Below are 21,933 nucleotides of genomic sequence, written 5' to 3'. Positions count from 1 at the left end.
GTTAACTATAGCTACTCCTTTAAACAGACGTGTCTGTCTTAACCCTAACAGTGGATTAGGACTATAGCTGATATGTCTCTCATTCATATGGCAGGTTATTTTTAGTAATTTGCCATTTTAAGGTGAGAAGTCGAGAGATGAAAAGACTGGCCCTGAGTTGGGATGTGGGTCACAGAGCGCACAGAAACTCAGTGAAGCTGTTGGTAGGTCAGCAGATCTAAATGTCGTCCAAGCAGCTGTGTTACTCTGTGCTGTATCTGCTGTTTGTTAACTGATCTTGATTAGTGATAACTTGTTCCTGCTGTGCAGTTAATGGTTCGGAAAGGATCCTTCAAGATAAGTTAGCGAAGGCTTTCAAAACACTGCATATTATTATACACTCTTAAAAATGCTGGGTTAAATACAACCAAAGTTAGGTTAAAAAACCCTAAATGGGTTGTTTTCAGCTAACTTTTAACCCAACTGCTGGGTTATAAAACAACCCAAAGATATGGTTTCATGATACCATTATGTAATTAATATAATTATAATTTTTTTTGTACAATAGTATTTTAAGTACCTTACAACAGAGTTTTTCCTTGTTTGATGCCAAGGACCCCTAAATATGATCATCCCCATTATAAATATTGCTTTAAACCAGATAAAGGAAAAAATAATCAGAAAGGAAAAAGAGATTTAAATATTTAGTCCTTAATCAATTTTTTTATTAAATTAATTAAAATATTTAAAAATGTATTTTATATACAGTGTATTAGTTTAATGGCTTACATATTTAGTCATTAATCACTTTTTTAAATTAACATTTAAAGATTTTTTTTTTTGTATTTTATAATAATCCTTATAATATTTATAAAATATTACAAATAATTGTATATATATTAGTTTATTTTAAAAAATATTTAATCACAACATTAAACAATTTTTTTAATATTTAAAGATTTATATTGTTTTTTAAATGATAAAAATCATTATTATATTATTTATAAAATATTTAAACATTTATTTTAGATATAATAGTTTAATGTTTTAAATATTTAATTATTAATCATAATATTTTCAATATTTTTTCACATTTAAAGGTTTTTTAAATGTATAATTTTAAATTATAATCCTTATCATATTTGTAAAATATATAAACATTTATTTTATAAGGTTTTTATTTTACATTTATAATATTATTTTTTAATACATATTTGGTTGCAACCGATGTGCATATTTGCTTTTTATTTCTTACTGTTAAAATACATTTTATATATTTTTCTCAACAGGTTGAAGTTCAAACACAGTTGTTTTAGTTTTACATAAAGACGTTCAAGTGTCAAATATCTTGGGAAAAAAAGCCTGAATATCTTTTCATGCGGGTCCCACAGTATTAGAAACCCTCTGCTATGCCAAGTGCCAGATGTTTTTGAGTTCTGTTTGGGAGGCAGGGGGTTTTGACCTGCCCATCCTTTCTACTCAGCAGGGGCCTGAGGAGAGGCTCAAGGTACATAGAGATGGACTTCAGTAGCAGGAAAGAACAGAGCGCAGGGGGTGTTTCTTAGTGAAGTACGTAAATGAATGAATATTCTGGGCCTTTCAGCCTTTCTTTCCTGTCTTGCAGATGTGTCCTGATCAGTCCTCGCTCTGAGTCAGCCAGACTTGGCAGTCTTCAAACCCTCTTCACAACCCCCAGCTGTGTGAATTGGACCGTGGGACTGTGTGTGGGTGAGCTGCGCATCCGTGAGACAAGACGAGCGCCTCCTACGACCAGTTAAGTTCAACTTTCCTGCTTTAAAAAGCCTCGTCCTCTTATTTCAATCCTAATCTGTGCCCGTGGGCTGCAGACACACCCTTGGCTTATGCTGAAATCTGAGATGCCTTCCATTAAAAAGAGAGCAAAACCTCAGACTGACTGCAAGGAGGCTGTCGGTGCCCACATGGGTCATTGAGTGGGGAACGGTCATGTTGCTATATAGATTACACTGCAAGGTGCCAATTCAAACTAAGCCCTGGGTTTTATTGCTCTTCAGAGGAGTTTGGGGAGAAGATTTATGTTGTATTGGGTGCCTATATATTCATTTTGTGTTGATCTTTTACTTGAGTGTAATTTTTCCATGGTGGGTTTGATATGAGTTAAGATCCCGCTTTACTCTACACATGTGCTGAAGGACATTTAAAAAATATATAATGCATTTAGTGAGGATTTTTTTCCGATCTGGTATTTTGTTTGTTTTGATGTTCTCATGTGAAGTCTTTTCTCTTTGAAAGGGGTTTTTCAACAGGAAAATCTGGGGACTAAAGTGACCAATTATTGCTTGATCTCAATATATTAATAAATACATATATGGTAAACAATAATACAATATTTATAAAGCAAATTTTTTCATTGTCCCTCCAACATAGCTTATTGCATTAAATACGAGATGGGAGGACAGATTGCATACACTGTAAAAAATTATATGATCAATACGTTTTGATAACATGTTTTTAACTCATCAAAATAAATTGAGCAATGTTCAACTTGTTTAATGTTATACAAGTTTCAACTATTTTTTAAGTCAGTTTAATGACATTTAAGTTGAAATGACTTAAACATCTAAGTTGATTGTACTTAAAAATGTAAGTCAGCAACTCCACTTTTTGCGTTCACTCATAAATGTTTTGCGAGGGAAAAAAATGTGTCGTGACGTGGGTTTTTTTTTTTTTTTTGGCATTTTAGTATTTAAAAATTTTTTTTTTACATTTGAGCTTTGGTTATTCTAGTTTTGGTGTTAAACTTCTAACTTTAGTTTCATACGTTTATCAAATAATATTTTATTGTTGCCTTAAAATGTTGAGTTTATTGAAATAAAATAAAAAAATAAGTTGATACAATGAAGGAAATTGGTTTAAATAAATAGAAACTAAAAATATTATTGTATCTGAACTGCATAACATTTTTTTATAAATCATTTACAATAGTACTATTTGGCATGTTTCACTGCGTCATCACAAATAAAACACACAATTACCCAATATGCTTACAAAATCTTTTAAGATTTTAATAAAGGTTGTCGATTCTTAAAAATGTTCATTGCATTAAAGGTGCACTATGCAACTTTCCGTCCACTGGAGGACGCCTATTCAAAACAAATGCATGGTTTGATGACACAAAGTTTGAGCGCAGCATCTTGGGAGATGTGGTCTTCACCTCACAGCGGGTGGGAAATAGGACTCGGGCAGAAATCATGTTTCATGCATGCGGTTATTAACGTTACTGTAGTGTAAAGCAGAGCAGGACCAAATGTGTTGTGGACCTGAGCACGGCTGCTGGAGCGATTGTTAAACAAATACCCGCCTCATGAACACCGGGACTTTTATTATGACGGGACGGGACACAGTCGCCAGGCGCCTGCACTGATCCACTCTTCTGGTTATGATTATGGGGTAATGCAGCTCTGTTTATCATATTAGATACATTTAAGTGTGTTTAAAAACGATGTTATGACGTTACTCCGTGCGTTCAGTTGTTCACACTGCTAAGAGTAAAGCGCTCCTGCCAAATAAAAGCCGAAACCGAGGGTAGCGCAGATATGACGCGATTGACAGGCGACTCGCTCAAACGCTATGCTGAAACGTCCCTGTCCTTAGTTAAAATAGCAATTTTCTCACAATTTACAAATAGTTGGAAACATTTGGGATATTGTAGGTACTCAACTGAACAAAATAGATAACACCGGCCTAGTGGTTTTTGGATATTTTACTGCAAAAATACTACATAGTGCACCTTTAACTCAAATTTTTAATTTCAATGAACTCAACTTTCAGGTAACTTATTTTTAAAATATTTTTTTACAGTGTACTTTTTAACAGTAAAAATAGTTTGTTATAAATTGCTCTTTTGAAATGAATCTAAGCCACCATGGTGAGACAGAAAAAAAAACAGGATAGTATTTCTCTTGTGGGGGATCAGAGGGGAAAATAAGGGATTAGAGATTCATATCTTAACTACCCCTATGAGAGACCCGGCCTCATTTAATGCATTACTTTCTTTTGTAAACATTTTATGAACCGAATTGCACTCATGATTAAGTGTTTAAGGGGAATCATAAAATATCACTTTTGGATCCTGAATTGAGCTTTCACAGTGTTTAGAAAGACTTGAGAACATTATCCAATGGGGGTGAATTACAGCATGGGCTTCTTCTCTTGATTTACATGTGAGCAGGATGTTAGCCACACTCCCACTGATCTCTCGGCGTGGGCACGGCTGACCAGCGCACTGAATGGGATGTGTGTACGTGAGAACAGAGAGAAGATGAGTCTCGGGGGTCGCTGGAGACCCCAGGGGGAGCGGGATGATCTGCCGCTCTGGCTGTGAGGTCCCACAATGGACAAGACGGTGGGAGAAAACATTTGTGAGTGTTTAGCGGAGAGCATTTGCATGGAATCTGGGCTCTCATCCAGAAGCTGTTTTCCATGCACACTGTAAGAACAGACCTGTGAGGAATTCTCCATCATGGACCGCTTACACACAAAACTCACTCTTATTCTGTGAGAATTTCTCGATGATTAGAGATTAAAGGAATATTCTGGGTTCAGTCAACCCTTAAAAAAGTTCATTTAATTAAGTATACTTAAAGGTTCACCCAAAAATGAAAATGTGATGTTTATCTGCTTACCCCTGGGCCATCCAAGATGTAGGTGTGTTTGTTTCTTCAGGAGAACACCAATGAAGATTTTTAACTTCAACCGTTGCTCATATAATGCATGTCAATGGGGTCTAATTAGAATAGTTTATGTATAGAACTAGTTTAGTTTATGTATACTTTATGTAGTAAGGATACTAATATCCATAGAAGAATACTTGTAAGTGTAGCTACTGCTTCAAAACTACTTGGGACTTAATTGTCCAACTTTTTAGTAAATAAAAGTTTTAAAGGCGTAGTTCACCCAAAAATTAAAATTCTGTCATTAATTAATCACCCTCATGTCATTCCAAACCTATAAGACTTTTGTTCATCCGGGAAACACAATTAAGATATTTTTGATGAAATCTGAGCGCTTTCAGGCCCCTCCATAGACAGCAATTAACAATATACCGGTTTAAAGAGCTTAACTTATACTGAATTCAGAAACAATGCCGTAAGTCATGATAGGTTTGATCTATTTACTGGATGGTTATACGCTCTTAAAAATAAAGGTTTGAAATGGGTTTATTCGCATTGATGCCATTGACAAACCATTTTTTTGCTTCCCCAAATAACCTTTCAATGAACAGTTCTTAAAATAACCTTTTTTTCTTAGTGTAAAAAACATTTGAATAATTATAAAATAATTATTACTTTTGTGGATTGGAAAGGTTCAACAGATGTTAAAGGTTTTTCATGGAACCATATATGCCAATACAGAACCTTTTTAAACTAAAATGCTGTAACACAGTCCATGGTATAACATAGCCAATCGTACAACAGAAAAAAACAATTCTGGCATTGATTGAAACACTTGAAAAAAACTTTCCATGATTTTAAAGCTCCAGAATATGAAATCTGATATAATCGAGTAAAAAAACATGGGCAATATTTGGTCCAACATCTATTATTTTGAACGCGCCGCTTGCTGAAAGCCAAGAATAAAGTCTGGAAGCAACAGACTGTTAGCACTTATCCCACCATCTCATTTAATGCTGGCACTGAGAAATGTTCTCAAGTGATAAGAATAGTCCCACAGCATGAACGCAGAACAACCAACATACGTTTAAATGAGAAGAAGCAGTTGACACAGCTGAGGAGCTGAACCCACTCTGCCATGAAGTCTTGAGCACCATAAAGCTGTTATATACGTGATGTATCACTGCATGTCTGGACTCAAACATTTTCTTCAATATTTACTACAGTCTCCAAAGGAAAGAATGCAATAAGTGGAATAGCTTAACTTTACATTACACTCTTAAAAATGGTTCCAAAATTAGTTTTTTTTTTTTTTTTTACAGCAAGATCCATGTATGGTTCCCCACAGAACCTTTCAATAAACAGTTCTTTCTTAATAATGTAAAGAACCCCCTTTTACTATAAAGAATATTTTGTGGATTATGACGGTTCCATGGATGTTAAAGCCTTTACTTGTGTGTCAGGAACATTTAAGTTTTTAAGTTTAACATTTTAAGAGTTTATATATCGCCTAGCCTGACAAGCCAGACCCACATCAAAATGTTTGGTCTGGAAACTCACCATTGACAGCTCAATCCGAGGGGCGGGATAAACGGTTGTCTTTCAAACTCCCTCTGCACGCGATAGGATAGCGCTACACCAACCAGAGCAACGAAGGTGAAGCAGAGCTCGTTGAAAGATTAAACTTTCGCCGTATCCGGTCGGCTAAACTCCGAACACATCTTCCCTTTTTAAGAATGACTTCAGTGCCGTTCTTTGTTCTTTTCTCAAAGAAAAGCTTAACTCCAAGTCTTCCAGAGTCGCGGTTTAAAGCTGATTCAAAAGACCGCCGTTCGCCAGCTTGTGTTTACTAGAAGCACGCAAACGCAACTTTGCTGTCACTATGTTAAGCCCCGCCCACCGACTCTATACACGATGTGATTGGTCTGACCAGAGTTTGGCTTTTACAGCTCAGAATTGTATTGAGAGTTGCTAGACTCGCGTTAGATTAGATTTGCTGCTGCTCTGGTGCGTCTAGATTTCTAGGCTATGTAACGCCATGATTTGATTATTTTGAGTCTCAACTGTGTTCTTTAGCAGAGCATCTGTTGTAATCTGACGCATTCACATGTTTTATAGGTAAAGCTAGGTCAAATGGATACATTTTGAGTATTTAGAGTTTATGGGTTTTTTTCTTTAAACCCACCCACAGTGCAGTCTGTGGAGATGTTTAGGAAAAAAGGCTTTTGGGAGAGAGTCCAAAGTTTGGGGTACCTGCAAAATCTCTGGTTCTCATCGTTCCCCTTCCTGGAAGCACATGCAGGAAATGAGCTCACTAAGAAAAACGCTCTGTAACTACAGCACAGGGAGAAAAGATCGACAGTTAGCTATTCTAACCACACCGCTACACAACATCCACATGTGTTAGTCAAACTTGCAGAAATAATGATTCCCTAACAGTGCAGTTCGAGAGATTTGAGATCAAGTGTGGAATGAGAAATAGCTGAATGTTTGATAGATGGATGGATTAATGGATGGATCATTTTACTCTCATAAGGATTGAAATGCACTTGTTTACAATGACTAATAGGTTCTCATGTATTTCAGGATGGTTAAAAGCTTAGTCCCGAGTCAGCATTCTTTTTGTCCCCACAGGAGGAGTTAAGGACCTCTGTCCTTGACCTATACAGTGTTCAGGTTCATGCTCTTTTTCCTTTGTAAATCAGTCATGGATTATGGTCCGAATGGCTATCCCGAGAAGCCTAAGAAAACAGAGGCTGTATTTCTCTGGGACTGATTTGTAAGTGACCTCCACCTCACACTCCCAGAGTAAAGCAGCTCCAGATAATCTAAATTAGGTCGAGTGTGTGTCCACTGATGATGTCTTCATTTTTTCCAAATCCTTTTGCTCATAGTAGGAAGTTTGTGGACTTGGAGAGCAGTGAATTTTGAAAAATGACCAGGAAGTGGGGAATGAATCTGTGCATAAATTGGGCTTAGTTGATTTATCTCCTTCACACGTATCTCAGTTCATCTCTGGAGTTCTTCCTTTTGAACTGGACGGTCATTGATAACAGCCTGTATCTGTTCACTGCGGCTCTGTCTCAGGGTTTCTGTGCTGGGGGCTTCAAGGCAATTATAGTCACTGAAAGACGCCTTATCTTCAAGAAAATTCCCAATCCTGTTTAATGATTACATCATCTGATTTGACTCATCCATGTGACCGCAGGGCATTCAAATGCCTTTGAATAAGACAATGATGCAAGTGTGGACATATTTTTCATATAGAGACCAGTGTGAGTGAAGCCACTCTGAAATGTTTCAAGCGAACTAATCCTAATTTTAACAACAGTACATCTACTCTTTTTCAAAGTTTATTCGATGTGCTGTTGTACTTTTAAACTAAGAATCGTCTGTACACTCGTTATTGCGGACGAGTGGCCCTAAAAGATCGCTTACACATATGTCGTATGTCACACATTATAAAATGACGTGATCAATAAACATTGAACATCTGCAGGATACCTAACTATAAGTATGATGTTATGTTCACTTAAAGAAAACTTAGTGGTAAACTAGTTGTGTTGAAGTACTTCTAAAACACTAAAAAGTGGGCCAATTTAGTCCCAAGTAGTGCTTATAACATACTTTTAGTACATTGATATTAGTACTTACAATATAAAGATTTACACATCGCCATCCTATAGAAGACAGCATTTTTCCAGGATTTAGTATAAGTACTTATTATATAAAGTATGCTTAAAATATACACTAACTGTACTTAAGTATAATTAATAAAATGAACTTGAATTTGAAATGAACTTATTTATTGTAAGGGTAAAGGTTCAGTTTACAAAAACAAAACAAAAACATTTCTTTTTGTGAAAAGAAATCTAAATCTTTGAGTGACTGATAGGAATTGATTTGTCCTGTCTTTCAGTTCTTTAAATTTAGCCTCTAAGAACAAAATACAGACTGTCAGACATTGTGCTACACCATTTAGATCAAGTTATATTCATACCCTCCCTTGACACCGTGAACACGCTCCCTGACACACTCACAAACACGCCCTCACGAGCCTTTACATGTTATACTGCAGGGTGTGATGCACTGAGACATATGCACAAATAAACCCTTTGTTAACACGTGTGTGTTTCAGAAACAGGCTCCGGTACAGATGCCACTTGTGTGTGATCAATATGTTCATTCACAAAGCATCAAAGTCTTGCACAACCACATGAAATAAGTCTTCCTCCTTGGCTGTAGCTTATGATGAATGAACAGTGTCGGATCCAACAACTAATCCAACAAAAATATTGCTGGCATGCTTTTATGTCTGAAAATAACAGTATAATGTCATATTGTTTACCAATACAACCCTCTGCTTTAGACATTACTCAAGCTTTGATTGCCTCTTGCAAAATCCAGTGCTCTCAAAGTGCATTTTACAGTTAATCTAAGCTGCTTATGCTAACAGCAGTTTTGAATCAGTTTCTTGTTTTCATTATAAGTGCCCTTTTTGTCACTTTTCTAATTTCTGCTTGTGATTTACACATCGCCTTCCTAAGGAAGACAGCATTTTCCCAGGATTTAGTATACATATCCCACTACAGCCTCAATCCCACAAACCCACGCACACTTGACCTTGTTCATGTGGGTTGGCAGCTACACCTGGATCCAATTAAATGTCTCTCACATTCCTCTTGTTATTTCTAACCAAGGCCAGAACTTCATACTATTGTGTTTTGCTCTCTTTATTAGGGCAACGCAGTTCACGTGCCTTGGTTGACTTCAAGTAATCCAGACTAATTCTACAGCTTACTACAGTTTACAAACTCTAATCTGCATATGTAAATTCATAAGAGACAACATTTAGAGCAGAACGTAATGTTCTCCATTTTAAAGACTGACTAATTGTTCTAAATAGCCGTCACACTTATAGCCTAAAACGTCTGTCTTGAGCCTCTTGGGCTCTTTTGTACTTGGCGGTGTATTTCTCTCAATCACTCCAGTATTAAACACTTGTTAGGGATTCCCAAGGCAGTCTGATTGCCGTTGGCCCATTGTGTTTTTTGCATGAGAATACACTAGTGTGTGTCTCCCATTATTCTTGCCTGAACGTGAAACCCTCTCCCCCATCTGTCGACCCCCTCAGCGGGCCACCATGCAGCCGGAGGACAAAAGGCTGCAGGAAACATTGAGAAGACGTGACAATGGCCCTCAATCAAGGTCAACCAAGAGAATATCCAGGGTTCAAGCTTAATGAATATTACCAGTCATTATGCTAGTTAACTTGGTCCGATGGCCTACAAGTCAGTCTTACGCCTGTCCAAAGTGTAAAACGGTCTGATTACATGCTAAAATGGGAAGAATGGTTTTAAGTGTAACGTTCCAAAAATATATGTTAGCCTAATCTTTAGTGTTTGAGTAAAATGTCTGTGTTAAGCTCTAGTGCTCCATCTAGCGACATCTTCCTATAAGGCCACAAGGTTCACAAGCAGTCCTAACCAGTCCTAACTGGTTTCAGCCGTGTCCTTTCACCGCCTGCCATCTAGTGGGGTTTTATGGCATTGTTGTTCAGCATTTACTAGTCAATTTGTGTTCAAAATAATGTAAGGGATTAAGATACACATAAACTAAAATGTGATTTCAGTCCAGAAATATGATTTGTGTCATTCTGAGCAGGCTTTTGACCCCTCTCCTGTTTCCTGCCTGTTGACTTGAAATGTGTCCCAACATCTAAATACTGGACTTTACCATGAGTTATAGGTCTGCAAATGAAAAACAAAACAAAAAACAGCAACAAATAGAAATTTTATTTTAAAAAAATATCATTAGTGTGGATGTAATCCCAGGGATTTGGTGGTGAGGGTCGGGAATTGTTGGGAATCTAATTTGTACTGAGAAGCTAATATAAAAAACTTTGAGAGAGAGAGAGAGAGAGAGAGAGAGAGAGAGAGAGAGAGAGAGAGAGAGAGAGAGAGAGAGAGAGAGAGAGAGAGAGAGAGAGAGAGAGAGAGGAAATAAAAATGGTATTAAAGGTATTAAAAAATTGTAAGGGCAAATTTTTGAAAATAATAATGTACAATTCATGATAATTTGAAAAAATATGTACAAAAAAAGGTTTCCCTTAAAATGTAACTATCTTAGAAATTAATGAATAAAAATTTAAAAAGGTAATTTCTCATACCGTTTGAAATATACACGTGTTTCTTGTGAGATAAACAAACAATATAATAGGTAGTCTGTCCTAATGACTGTTTTATACAAAAGATTATTCACTTCTTCTTTGGCAGCCTAGATAAATCAGCTTAGGAGATCAGTTGTGGTGTCCATTCCACTTCAGGGTCAGTGTGCCATGTAGCCCTAGTGGTCACCTTGGGGTGTTGCACTAATGCACATTCATTTTACACCAGGGCTTATTTTCGTCTAATAGGTGGGGACAAATTGTTTTTAAGCTATTTTAAATAAAGCTATTTTTGAAGAAAATCAAGAGATTTTTTTTACTAATTTATAACGATAACCTAACACTACTCTACGACCAAATGGGCCTTCGGGAGTTCTGTGGTGAGGCGATCAGCAGCACATTGCATGGGACAGATGGCGTGGCGTGCGTGCGTGCAGCCTTCAAGCCACCATGACCGTCTGGGTTTATGGTCAGCCATTTTGTGGAATTATTGTATGGAAGTATTACATTCAAAGTATTATTAGTTCATTTTGTGCTAGAAGTGAAAAACACGTTTTACTTGTATGTGAGGAAAAACTATGACTTATGTTCTTTCTCTGATTTGTTAGTGCTCACTTTAGGCTTTTTTTAAAATGAACAATTTTAACCTGTTCTCCAAATTGATTTCGAATTACTGGAGTATTAAAGGACATGGACATCGCTTCCAGGCGCCAATGAGAACAAAGAATGGGCGGATTAACAGTTTGAAAGCTTCATACTGACGTTTTGACCGTCCCGTCTAAAATTTACTGCGCGCGTATTTCCAACCAATCACGTCAGTCTACAAAGACCGATTATGTTGATAAGTGTGATCCGTTTGAGTGACAGGATGATCCACCACTCACAGGATTGAAAATAACAACAAACCAATCAGGGCACAGTGAAGGCGGGATCTCAGAAAGGGGGTTGGGTGCGAGGTATCATGGAGGATCAGTTTGAGAACGGCAGCCATTGAAGATAGCCGAGCCGTTGGTCCGCGCTCCGGAGTTTCTGACAATTTTTTTTCTTTAAACGGTCTAACCCAGTGCAGCAATCACCAACAAAATGGAGATGAAGAAGAGGATCAGTTTAGAGCTGAGGAACAGAACTCCAGCGGAGGTGAGCGCTTATTAATTATTTATTTTTTCCACGGAAACGAGATATGATGTTAGTTCGCAACCTGTCCATCCTGCACTTAGGGAATAGTCAGACTCCGCTGAATGGCAGCACGGCTGTAAGACCACATGGGCACATTCAAGGATGCGATTTAAAATTTTAGGCATGAATGAACGCCTCACATAATGCATATTTAGACCTGTACAAGATGATTTCTAACAAGTAACGTTAGTCAATATAATCGTTATTTGAGCGCGTAAAACTCATGTGAACTCGTCTTCTTCGCCATTGCATTAACGTTAGACTTGTCGATGTGGGCGTCCCAACTAGTACCTCAAAATAATACGCTTTATTTGAGACCCTTTTTTATTTAATGGTTCAGATGTTTATTACTCAACAAGTGACGTACAATTCGGTTACGACGTTATTATAGTCCTCGATACGACAATGTTCTCGCTTCCAGCGGGAAACAGTAGTAATAAAAACAAAACGTCAGTGTTGTTATAGGATTTATAGCCGTACCGGCCATTTATGCAAAATACCTAGCAAAACATCACGCGAATCAATTCAGGCTTATCTGCTCACATAAAAAAAGTTTATTGTAGGCAAGCTTCACGGATGCCTACCTCACTATAGCTTCTCTAAGCTAGTAAAACGAGCAGTTTCGTCTTCCAAAAGGCGGACATCTTACGCTCCAACTCTTAGACATTCAGGGGCACTTTGCTTTCGGTCTTCCTCCTAAGACTGTCAAATGTTCAGAGCTTGAGAGCACAAGCACATATCGAGCGAATGTCAGGTCAAACTGCATAATTAGGCGTTCATGGCTTCTGCAGCGCCTCGGTGTGTGTGTGGCGAGGATGGTGTGTGTGAAATGCTGCTCGAGTCTCCGTGTTGACGGGCGGGGAGTGGAAGTCATTTTGTTGCATCAATAGTTGAGACGGTGTTTTGCGGCTTTGACTCCGTTTTTATTAATCGGAGTTAAGCGATTTTTGATTCACAACGGCTACGTGTTGTCTAGAACGGAATAATTGGCATTTAGAGACAGAATGGGTCGCTCGATCGTTACGAACAGTTTAAAAAAACAAGTTGCCATTTTCTTCCATGGTTACATTAATGGCGTGTTTATGTAACCTCCGGTAACGTTATTTATTCCCGAAGTCATGCCATATGTATTCGGCTTTATGGAGCCGTTTTGGATATCCGTCACTGTTTTATTAATTGAAGGAATGTGGCAGATGGTAAAGGGGCGAGCCCCCCTTCCTCCCCTCCGATTTTAGTAGATTATTGTAGTAGGAGGATCTGAACCGAAGTAGAGGAGCTTCATTTAAACGAGGGATCTGATGAATGGGATCTTTTACACGAGTTTGAGTTGATGCTTTATATGATACGTTGCTTTTAACTAGGCTGTATCTTGCGTCACCAGCAAAATATTATTTTTAAAATATTAGCGAGCGTTCTGAAAAGACGCTGGCAGTAAATTCAGCATAATGATCAAGGTTGAATTACGCACACATACCGTACTAAAAATGTATATTTCCGTAAGGACAAAAAGTTATTGAATATTTAAATATTGGGGCTGCAGTGCGTACACATTTCACTGTTGTTATAAGAGCATGGGCACGTTCCCCCAAAACGCCCATAACACATTTTCATTTGTTTTAAATATTTAAAAAAAAAAAAAAAAGTTTGCCTATTATTACCTTTTTGGGTTTGTGGTGTTTAGGCAAAAAAACTTCCATCCGTGCTCAAGATGATGTGTATTAAAATACTTTAGTCATGAAATTAAGATTTTTTTTTAATTAGTCAAAAACTGTAAATACAGGGGTGCTATTGGGGTATTGTTTGTTTCTGCAATACGATCTAGCAAATACCATGTACAGTAAAATGGCAAATACTGGCTCAACAAATGCGTGCGTTTGGGGGCGGGACTTTGTGTTTTTCGGCCAATAGCATTGAAGTGTTTAAAAACTACATACTTTTAAAACTGATATTTATCTTAACATTTAGAGAGTTTAACAAACATGTTCATAAGCATTAGTTGTAGAGCTGCACCATTCTGGAGAATCTTTTTATTTTTTTCTCTTTCAAATGGAGATCACGATTCTGAACAGATAACTAAACAAAATAGCATGCACTTTACTAGGGGTTCTGACAAAATGTAAATTCCTGCAATGTTTAAAATTGATTACTTTTAATGAATTTTTGTTTTAATCGGTTTGAATAAATGATTCAATAACTCGCTTGGTTTACTGGATGAATCTAGCCTAGAAATCTAGATGCACCCTAGCGGCAGCAAATCTAATCTGCCGCGAGTGTCGTCTAGCAACTCTCAACACTTCTGAGCTGTAAAAACCAAACTCTGGTCAGGCCAATTACATCGTGTATAGAGTCGGTGGGCGGGGCTTAACATAGTGACACCAGAGTTGCGCTTGCGTGCTGCTACACAGAAACCGGTGAACAACTGTCTTTCGAATCAGCTTTGACCGCGACTCTGGAAAACTTGGAGTTTTCTTTGAGAAAAGAACAAAGAACGGCACTGAAGTCATTCTTAAAAAGGGAAAATGTGTTCAGTGTTGTCGACCGGATACGGCAAAAGTTTAGCTCCGCTTCACGTTGCTCTGGTTGGTGTAGCGCTATCCTATCGCGTGCAGAGGGAGTTTGAAAGACAACCGTTTATCCGCCCCTCGAATTGAGCCGTCAGTGGTGAGTTTCCAGACCAAACATCTTGATGTGGGTCTGGCTTGTCAGGCTAGGATGAATCAGCATTTTTGTACAAATGTCGACTGAATGATTTGATAATAATAAAAAAAACACGTGTTTAACAGTCACTTGCCACCACCTAGTGGTGTAACAATGTTATCAATACAATGTTTTTTTTTTTAAGCGCCACATTGAATCGAGAATGCAATCTTTTAACGATTAGTCGTGCAGCTTTAATTAGTTGTAATATTAGTAGTTATTGAATGTTGCATTGTGGCAATTTGTGCAGTAGTATGAAATAAACTGTATTTGCTCACCAAAGGTCTATTCATGTTGATCTGTCCTGCAGGTAGCAGAGCTGGTGGTGGATAACTGCCGCTCGAGTGATGGTGAGATCGAAGGCCTGACAGATGAGTTTAAGGAGCTGGAGTTCCTCAGCATGGTCAACGTGGGTCTCACCTCCCTGGCCAAATTACCTTCACTGCCAAAACTGAGAAAGGTCAGTCAAGAGATCGTTAAATTCAGAAAAATCCAGGCAAAGTTCTCTTAACAAGACAATCTGTTGTGTTTAGAGTTCTAACCATGCAGAAAACCGATACCGTAACACAGTTTACATATTAATGTAGACACGTTGTATTATTAAAAGTGTGCAAAAAATGGATGGCGAATGCCTAATGGAAACTTAAGTAGTGTGACATTGCAAAATATTCATGTTAAACATATTGCATCTAATAAGCACATAATTGGGTCTATACTTGTGTAATTGCAGTGTAACAATCACTACCTTCTCTGTGCATTGTGCTTTTTGTTAATTTATGTTTATTTCTTTCCAGTTAAGATAATTTTAAGGGCAATTCTCTTTTACAGTTGGAGCTGAGTGATAATAATATCTCGGGTGCACTGGAGACGCTTGCAGAGAAATGCGCCAACCTGACTTACTTAAACTTGAGTGGCAACAAGATCAAAGAGCTCAGCACACTGGAGGCCCTGGTAAAACACTGATGCATTTACACCATATTTCACAATAATCATTATATTAATATATTTTGAAGATGATATCATCAGCCCTTCAGTTGAAGGTGCAGTGTGTAAATTGTAGCGGCATCTAGTGGTGAGGTTGTGAGTTGTAACCGATCACCCCTCCCTTTCCAAGCACATAGAGATGCTTTGGTTGCTGACATAAGACAAAAATGGCGTCCTCTGAGACACCAGAGAGTGACGCTCTGTAGAGAAGTTTGACCGTTTAGGGCTACTGTAGAAACATGGTGGCGCAAAATTGCAATTTTACTGTAAGGTGACCTTCGGTGTATGGAGATAGAAATGGCTCATTCTGAGGTAATAAAAACATAACGGTTCACCATGTAAGGTCTTTATACACTACTGATAGGGCCTTTCTGTCAATAGAGCCACATAAATGCTACACACTGCACCTTTAATGTACAGTCATACAGTTGTTATTGTGGTTTTAAATGTAAATTAATCCCCATTCAACCTTGTTTGATGTATGACATGCTCTTCAACTCTCAGCAAAACCTAAAGAACCTGAAGAGTTTGGACCTGTTCAACTGTGAGATCACCACGTTGGAGGACTACAGGGAAAGCATCTTTGAGCTTCTGCCTCAGGTCACATACCTGGACGGCTTTGATGCAGAAGACAATGAAGCTCCAGACTCTGAGGCTGACGATGATGGTGAGAGCCATGAGTTTGGACATACTTTAATTGCTGATTATGCTCATCCTTCAATGGACACAGAAATTGTATGTAAGTATACCTCATTAAGTCATTATTTCCTGTACCATTATGCAGATGATGATGATGAGGATGGCGAGGAAGGAGCAGGGCACCTGGGGGAGTATGAGGAAGAGGAGGAGGAGGATGAGGAAGGCTCTGAGGGTGGAGAAGTTGGCCTGTCCTATCTAATGAAAGAGGACATCCAGGTGATGTAGCATCCACCTGTTTTCAACATTCACAACCAGTTTTCCAAAACGTTACCTCTTGATAACAACAGGTTACTCTGTTACTCAGGACGAGGAAGATGATGATGATTACGTAGAGGAGGAAGAAGAAGAAGGAGAGGGTAAGCATCAACTATGCCAGCAAACATCTCGAAATTGTTGCTTCTGTGTTGAACTGTTTAATGACTGAGATTTGTACTCCGCTCCAAAGAAGAGGCCGAAGTTCGAGGAGAGAAACGAAAGAGGGCCGCAGAAGATGAGGGCGAAGATGACGATGAAGACGACGACTAACCCTTTGTTTGACTTCTTGGAAACAACATCCAAGCTGTAGATCAACCCTGAAAAAGACCGTGATCTTGCAGATTGTTTTTCTCTTTGTAAACCATAGATAAATCACTGTAGAGGCTAAGTGTTTTCTTTTATAAATACATTATATATTACACTATAAAGGGGTTTATTGACAATTCATTTATAGCCATTCCAAGTTAATTCCCAACACGTAAATTGGGGTGTTGGCAAGGGTTTCCCTATTGCAAATATGTTGTTGGACGGCCTGTTCAAGGCAGCGCTAGGCTTTCACCACTGAGAGGAGACGGCAAATCGGCAAACTCCAGCTCCCCAAGACCTCTGTGAGGAGGCAGCGTGTTTCCTGCTCCTCATCTACCTCTCCAGGTCTCATTCTCAGCCCACCACAGAGCAGCAAGCCAATCATCTCCAACCGTCAACCCCTTTGTTCTTGGGTCAACCAATCGCTGCCAAGGATCTTGTCACACTCTTTATAGGGGATGGTCTCCACTTGATTAAACTTTTCTGGTAGATCAGGCTCATGTAGGCAGACCAGATGGTATGTGATCTCTTGAATTTTAAAGTGTGATGTATGTAAATGTGATGTAAATTGAGCAAAGATCAGGAGTCGAGCTGTAGGTTGGCAAATTGAATTTGTTTTAATCTCCAAGTAGTTTTTTTAATAAAGAGTTCAATTATGTGAGCAGTTTGCCCTTTTCTCACGTTTTATGCAGAAGTCACCTATTTTTGACATCTTAGACGGTAAAATCGAGATTTGTTCGTTTTTAAGAGAAACGCCATTGCTGGAAATTTCTCATGTTCAGGTTTAACAGCTTTGTTGGATTAAACAGCACCCTTGAGTACCTTTCTACCTTTGTCTTGCTGTGGAAACACACTTTCGTTGAGGTATTTTACAGAGTAATACCTTTTAATCTAATGTTCGTATGGCAATATGTATATAGTATGTTTCGACAGGTTTTGTTTTCTTTTTTTAAATTACTCTGTTTGGTCAGTTGTTTTATTACAAATCACGTCAAAGGACTTCCGTACACGCAGGTCGCCTGTTTAAATTTCAACTTCTTGGTTGTTGTGTGAGTGTTGTATTGGGGTTTTATGTTCTATAAACCTCTAAAGAATTTTAGTTCTTGGATTTTGATGTTTTGTTTTAATGAGTTATTTAGGTTTTTTGTGTGTGTGTCTTTTTAAGTTTGCAAGCTCCTTTGTCCAATTTTGAGCTCATCTTGAGTTAGTTGTAATGAATGAGTGACTTGTCCTTTTGATTATTAAAATGGCATAACTCCATGGGATGTTATGTTCAAAGATTGACCCTTTTCTGTAATCTGATTACAAAATTTTGGATTTTCTCCAACTGAGAGCCATCTGGAAGCCTCATACACAGGTGAGGAAGCACCGGTTTTAATGTCTCCAGAGTTGATGATAGGAAGTGTCCTGATAAAAATGAATTATGTTTCAATCATTTTTTTATATATATATATATAAATTTGAAAGATTTATAAAACCCTTTCAATTAATGCAACCTGGTGTAAGTTTGATGTGGAAAATAAAGAAAAACCTTTTACCATAATGTTGTGGTTTAGAAATGTTTTGTGTTCGAGGAGGGGGGAAATCAGCAATTAAAAAGTGTGATTTAATATATTTACAAAAATCCCAGCTCAAGAGTAACTCGTTGACTTCCTTTAGCTTGAGGCATTGAGCTCCACAAGCATGGAAACAGCCTACGAACTTTAATTGTATACCACACTGCCATCTGCAAAGCCTTGTACTTATACCATTTATCATTCATGAGTTACACAAACTTTAAGCAGCGGAGCATAGAGGAAAGGGGTGTGTCATGTGACCAACAGACAGAGTTACCAAGAGCATCATCAATTAATCAGGAGTGAAGCGCTCACACTCCAGCCAATAGAAATACACCTGCATCACTGGAAGGGTGGAGTCAGCACATCCAACTTACAATTCATTTGTTCATTTAAATCCATGTAATAATCAATAGTTGAAAACATGGTGTTCTTCTATTTCACTGGCTACTGAGAAAAACACTTAATTTGAGACCAGAGTTTAGCATGATCTTGCATACATGTTAGCATGGATAATTAACTGTTCTCATTTATTAGCTGATGGATATAATAAAAATAAAAAAAAAACATGAAAAGATCAGGGTCCTTAGTTTATCTCTTGTTTAAGAATTCATACAATTCACAAAAGATTATTTATTTCCCACATTGTTGTCTCATCCTCTTTTATTGTGTTGCATATCAAACCATGAGTGATCGAGACTTTATTATCTGCTCTTCTCTGAAGAAAAACTCGCTTACACGCAGCTGAAAACTTTATTAAATGTTTGTTTTTCACAGAAATGGGCACAAGTATGTTTAATACATTTGTGCAAGTTGATACACACTTTAAGTTATATACATTTATACAATATTAATTGCATTTTGTTGGCCAACACAATTGTTTTGGTTTCATTAATTGCAGTTTCATAATTGTGAAAGGCCTTTAATGGCATGGTGACATATTGCTCAACATAATATGACACAATGCCACATAATCGTGTTCAATGAACGATATTTGTATTATTCTGACAGACATCCCAACTTGTTTATCCTCTCACTGTAACATGGCCTTTAGACCACTTGAGGGAGCTAATTTACTAGTAATGCCTGTTTTTATTTTAGGAATATAATCATTCCTATATTGCAATCACGACCCAATAGCTCAGAAGAAGCCTCATCCAGGTTAATATATTCCTGTACACATATATGTTATAGACTATAAATCTAAGGAAACCATTTTATTTTATTTCATGTGCAATCCATGTCCATGTTCCATGACTATATGTAGAGTCTGTTTGTGATTCAATCACTGTATTTATAGACAGCACATGAAAAGAGTATTTCAGAACACAGAAAGCTTCAGCTGTGCTCATGTACATTACAGCTTAGATGAAAAAACACACACACACACACACACACACACACACACAAAAGCTCATCCATGTACAGACTGCCTCAACCCCCACAGCAGCTGATGAGCTCCAGCCGTCCAATCACACAACCCGAGTCTTTGTAAGCCTTATATGAAGTCAATGCAGTAGAATGACCGAGGCTGGATGAGCAGCAGTTATGATGAGTAGCCATTTAGCTTCATATCTTCATTGCTCCCTGGGGGAACTTTTAACAATGCTTTATACAGTATGTGCCTTACATCAGATTCAGATAAATAATGCAACCACAAAAAGAGGCCCGAGGTGAGTGAATGAAAAGACGATTGACATGTAAAATATGCTCAACAAACAGACATTGGAATCCCTCTAATCTGTACTTTGATAAGTAGCTGACATTTATGTCAAACCGCTGTAATCTGAGGCAGACTTTGATTTGGACATTTTGGACATGCCGGTACGTCAACAAGAGAGAAAAGTCTTTTCACAGATAAAGAAATAGTTCAATCAAAGATTGAAATATAAATAAATAAAGAATGATGTCATAATTTACTCGCCCTGAAGTTGTTCCAAACCTGTATGTTTTTTTTATTTTAATGTCTTGGTAAACAAGTTGATGGGCCCCATGCATTGACTTCCAAAAAAAAATACTATGGAGGTCAAAGGTTGTGACTTTTTTTGGGTGAACTATCAAGTTATGTTTTGTCATATTTGAAAATTACTAGGTCAAACGTTCTGTTTGTTTGTTTTTAAATACAACGATGAATTGTTCACAATTAGATCTATAACATAGCCTACATTTAGAAAATAAACATTAAAGATGAAGGGATAATCAAACTCACTTGCATAAACTGTAGGCCTTCCCTTTTTTTCTTTTTTTTGGCGCCAAAAGCCCAATTCATTCTAGAATCTGTAATTCAAAAAAATCTGTAATTCAAAACAAACAAACAAAAGTAGTCAAACAACAGAAAACCTCTTTAAAACAGAAAGAAAAGTCACTCACAAAATAAGATTTCAAAATGTCCACAATTTCTCTGTGTGGACTCGCTCAGTGTTATAAAATCTGATTCATTTCAGTGACTCGGTTCGGTCTAAAAGGTTCTCTCTTTTACATTGGAAAAACGATTTATTCTAGTGAATCGGATGGTTTGTGTGAATTAACATATTTTTTTTAAAATCATTTGGTTGTTGATATTTTTGTATATTGATATTTTGAATACAGAAATTTGATGATCTGTATTTTGAGAAGTACATCATGTACGCCATATTTTGAACTGTGTAATGTGTAATTTGAGGCAGACTTTTATTAGTTTGATTATGAAATACTTTTGCCTAGATGTCCCAGATGAATGCAGGTGACCATGCTACTCTGTCATCATACCCTTTAAGGGCATCTGTAGACCTCACAGCGTTAAGCTATATAGAGCAGCTAGTTGATCATTATTTCATCAAAATCATGGGGTTGAAGTCATTTTCATTGATATAGCAAACTCCCACCACTTGAATGGAGGTTATAGAGCTTTTTACACTGAGAGGATATGGAGACACTGAACTACCAGGACGCATATTCATTAACTATACCCTAACTGTCAGTGCGCTTCATGAATTAAACATGAGAGGGCACACAGCACCAGCTGCTTTGAACCCAGGGTTCAAGAAGCTATCGAGACAGAAACACAACCTGCATTTATGGCTGAATCTTATTTTACTTTTTATTTAGTAAAGGTTGACAGTTTGAGGAAGTGAATTATTAAAGAGGATGCACAGCACAAACGTAGTTCATTAATGCAAAATAAGATAAAAGTAAAGAAGAAACTGACATTTGAAATAGCATGTTAAACTATTTTATGTCCAGGTATAGATCTAGACCAGTATCCTGAAAAGAGTAACTTTTGCATTAACCCCATCAGAGTTGATCGTCCGAGTGTTTACATGTGGCGTGGCTCATCCTTTAAATATGCAAAGCCCAGCATCTCTAAAAGCTCTCTGTTGTCATGTTATTTTTATAAGTGGCCATGTGCACTGTGCACTGGTCTGAAAGAAATGACACATTAGGTTTGAGCCTTTGCTCTCCCAGAGCGCTATATAGAGTGTTT

The 21,933-nt window shown here is 37.6% G+C and overlaps 1 protein-coding gene and 1 long non-coding RNA gene across 4 annotated transcripts in view; both read left to right on the top strand.

Annotated features, from left to right (window-relative positions):
* The window catches only part of LOC137047748 (uncharacterized), a 31,757-nt gene extending 26,708 nt beyond the window's left edge, over window positions 1-5,049 (top strand). For both annotated transcript variants that reach the window (XR_010899239.1, XR_010899238.1), the window contains 2 exons: window positions 1,604-1,752; window positions 4,190-5,049. This is a non-coding gene — a long non-coding RNA (uncharacterized lncRNA). The remainder of the gene's footprint in view (window positions 1-1,603; window positions 1,753-4,189) is intronic.
* Window positions 5,050-11,736: 6,687 nt separating this feature from the next.
* anp32e (acidic (leucine-rich) nuclear phosphoprotein 32 family, member E) lies at window positions 11,737-17,552 on the top strand. Of its 2 annotated transcripts, XM_067425509.1 has the most exons (7): window positions 11,744-11,934; window positions 14,981-15,130; window positions 15,499-15,621; window positions 16,159-16,321; window positions 16,439-16,569; window positions 16,658-16,709; window positions 16,799-17,552. In XM_067425509.1, the coding sequence occupies exons 1-7, from the start codon at window positions 11,881-11,883 to the stop codon at window positions 16,876-16,878; spliced, it is 753 nt and encodes a 250-aa protein (XP_067281610.1). In that variant the 5' UTR covers window positions 11,744-11,880; the 3' UTR covers window positions 16,879-17,552. The 2 variants fall into 2 exon arrangements, with proteins under 2 accessions (XP_067281609.1, XP_067281610.1); XM_067425508.1 differs by having other exon boundaries at window positions 11,737-11,934; window positions 16,159-16,569.
* Window positions 17,553-21,933: the final 4,381 nt, after the last annotated feature.

The sequence above is a fragment of the Pseudorasbora parva genome, chromosome 19, assembly GCF_024679245.1.
Source record: "Pseudorasbora parva isolate DD20220531a chromosome 19, ASM2467924v1, whole genome shotgun sequence".
Classification (NCBI taxonomy): Eukaryota; Metazoa; Chordata; class Actinopteri; order Cypriniformes; family Gobionidae; genus Pseudorasbora; species Pseudorasbora parva.
The sequence above is the reverse complement of the archived record's forward strand: the minus strand, read 5'-3'. Positions and strand labels throughout refer to the sequence as shown.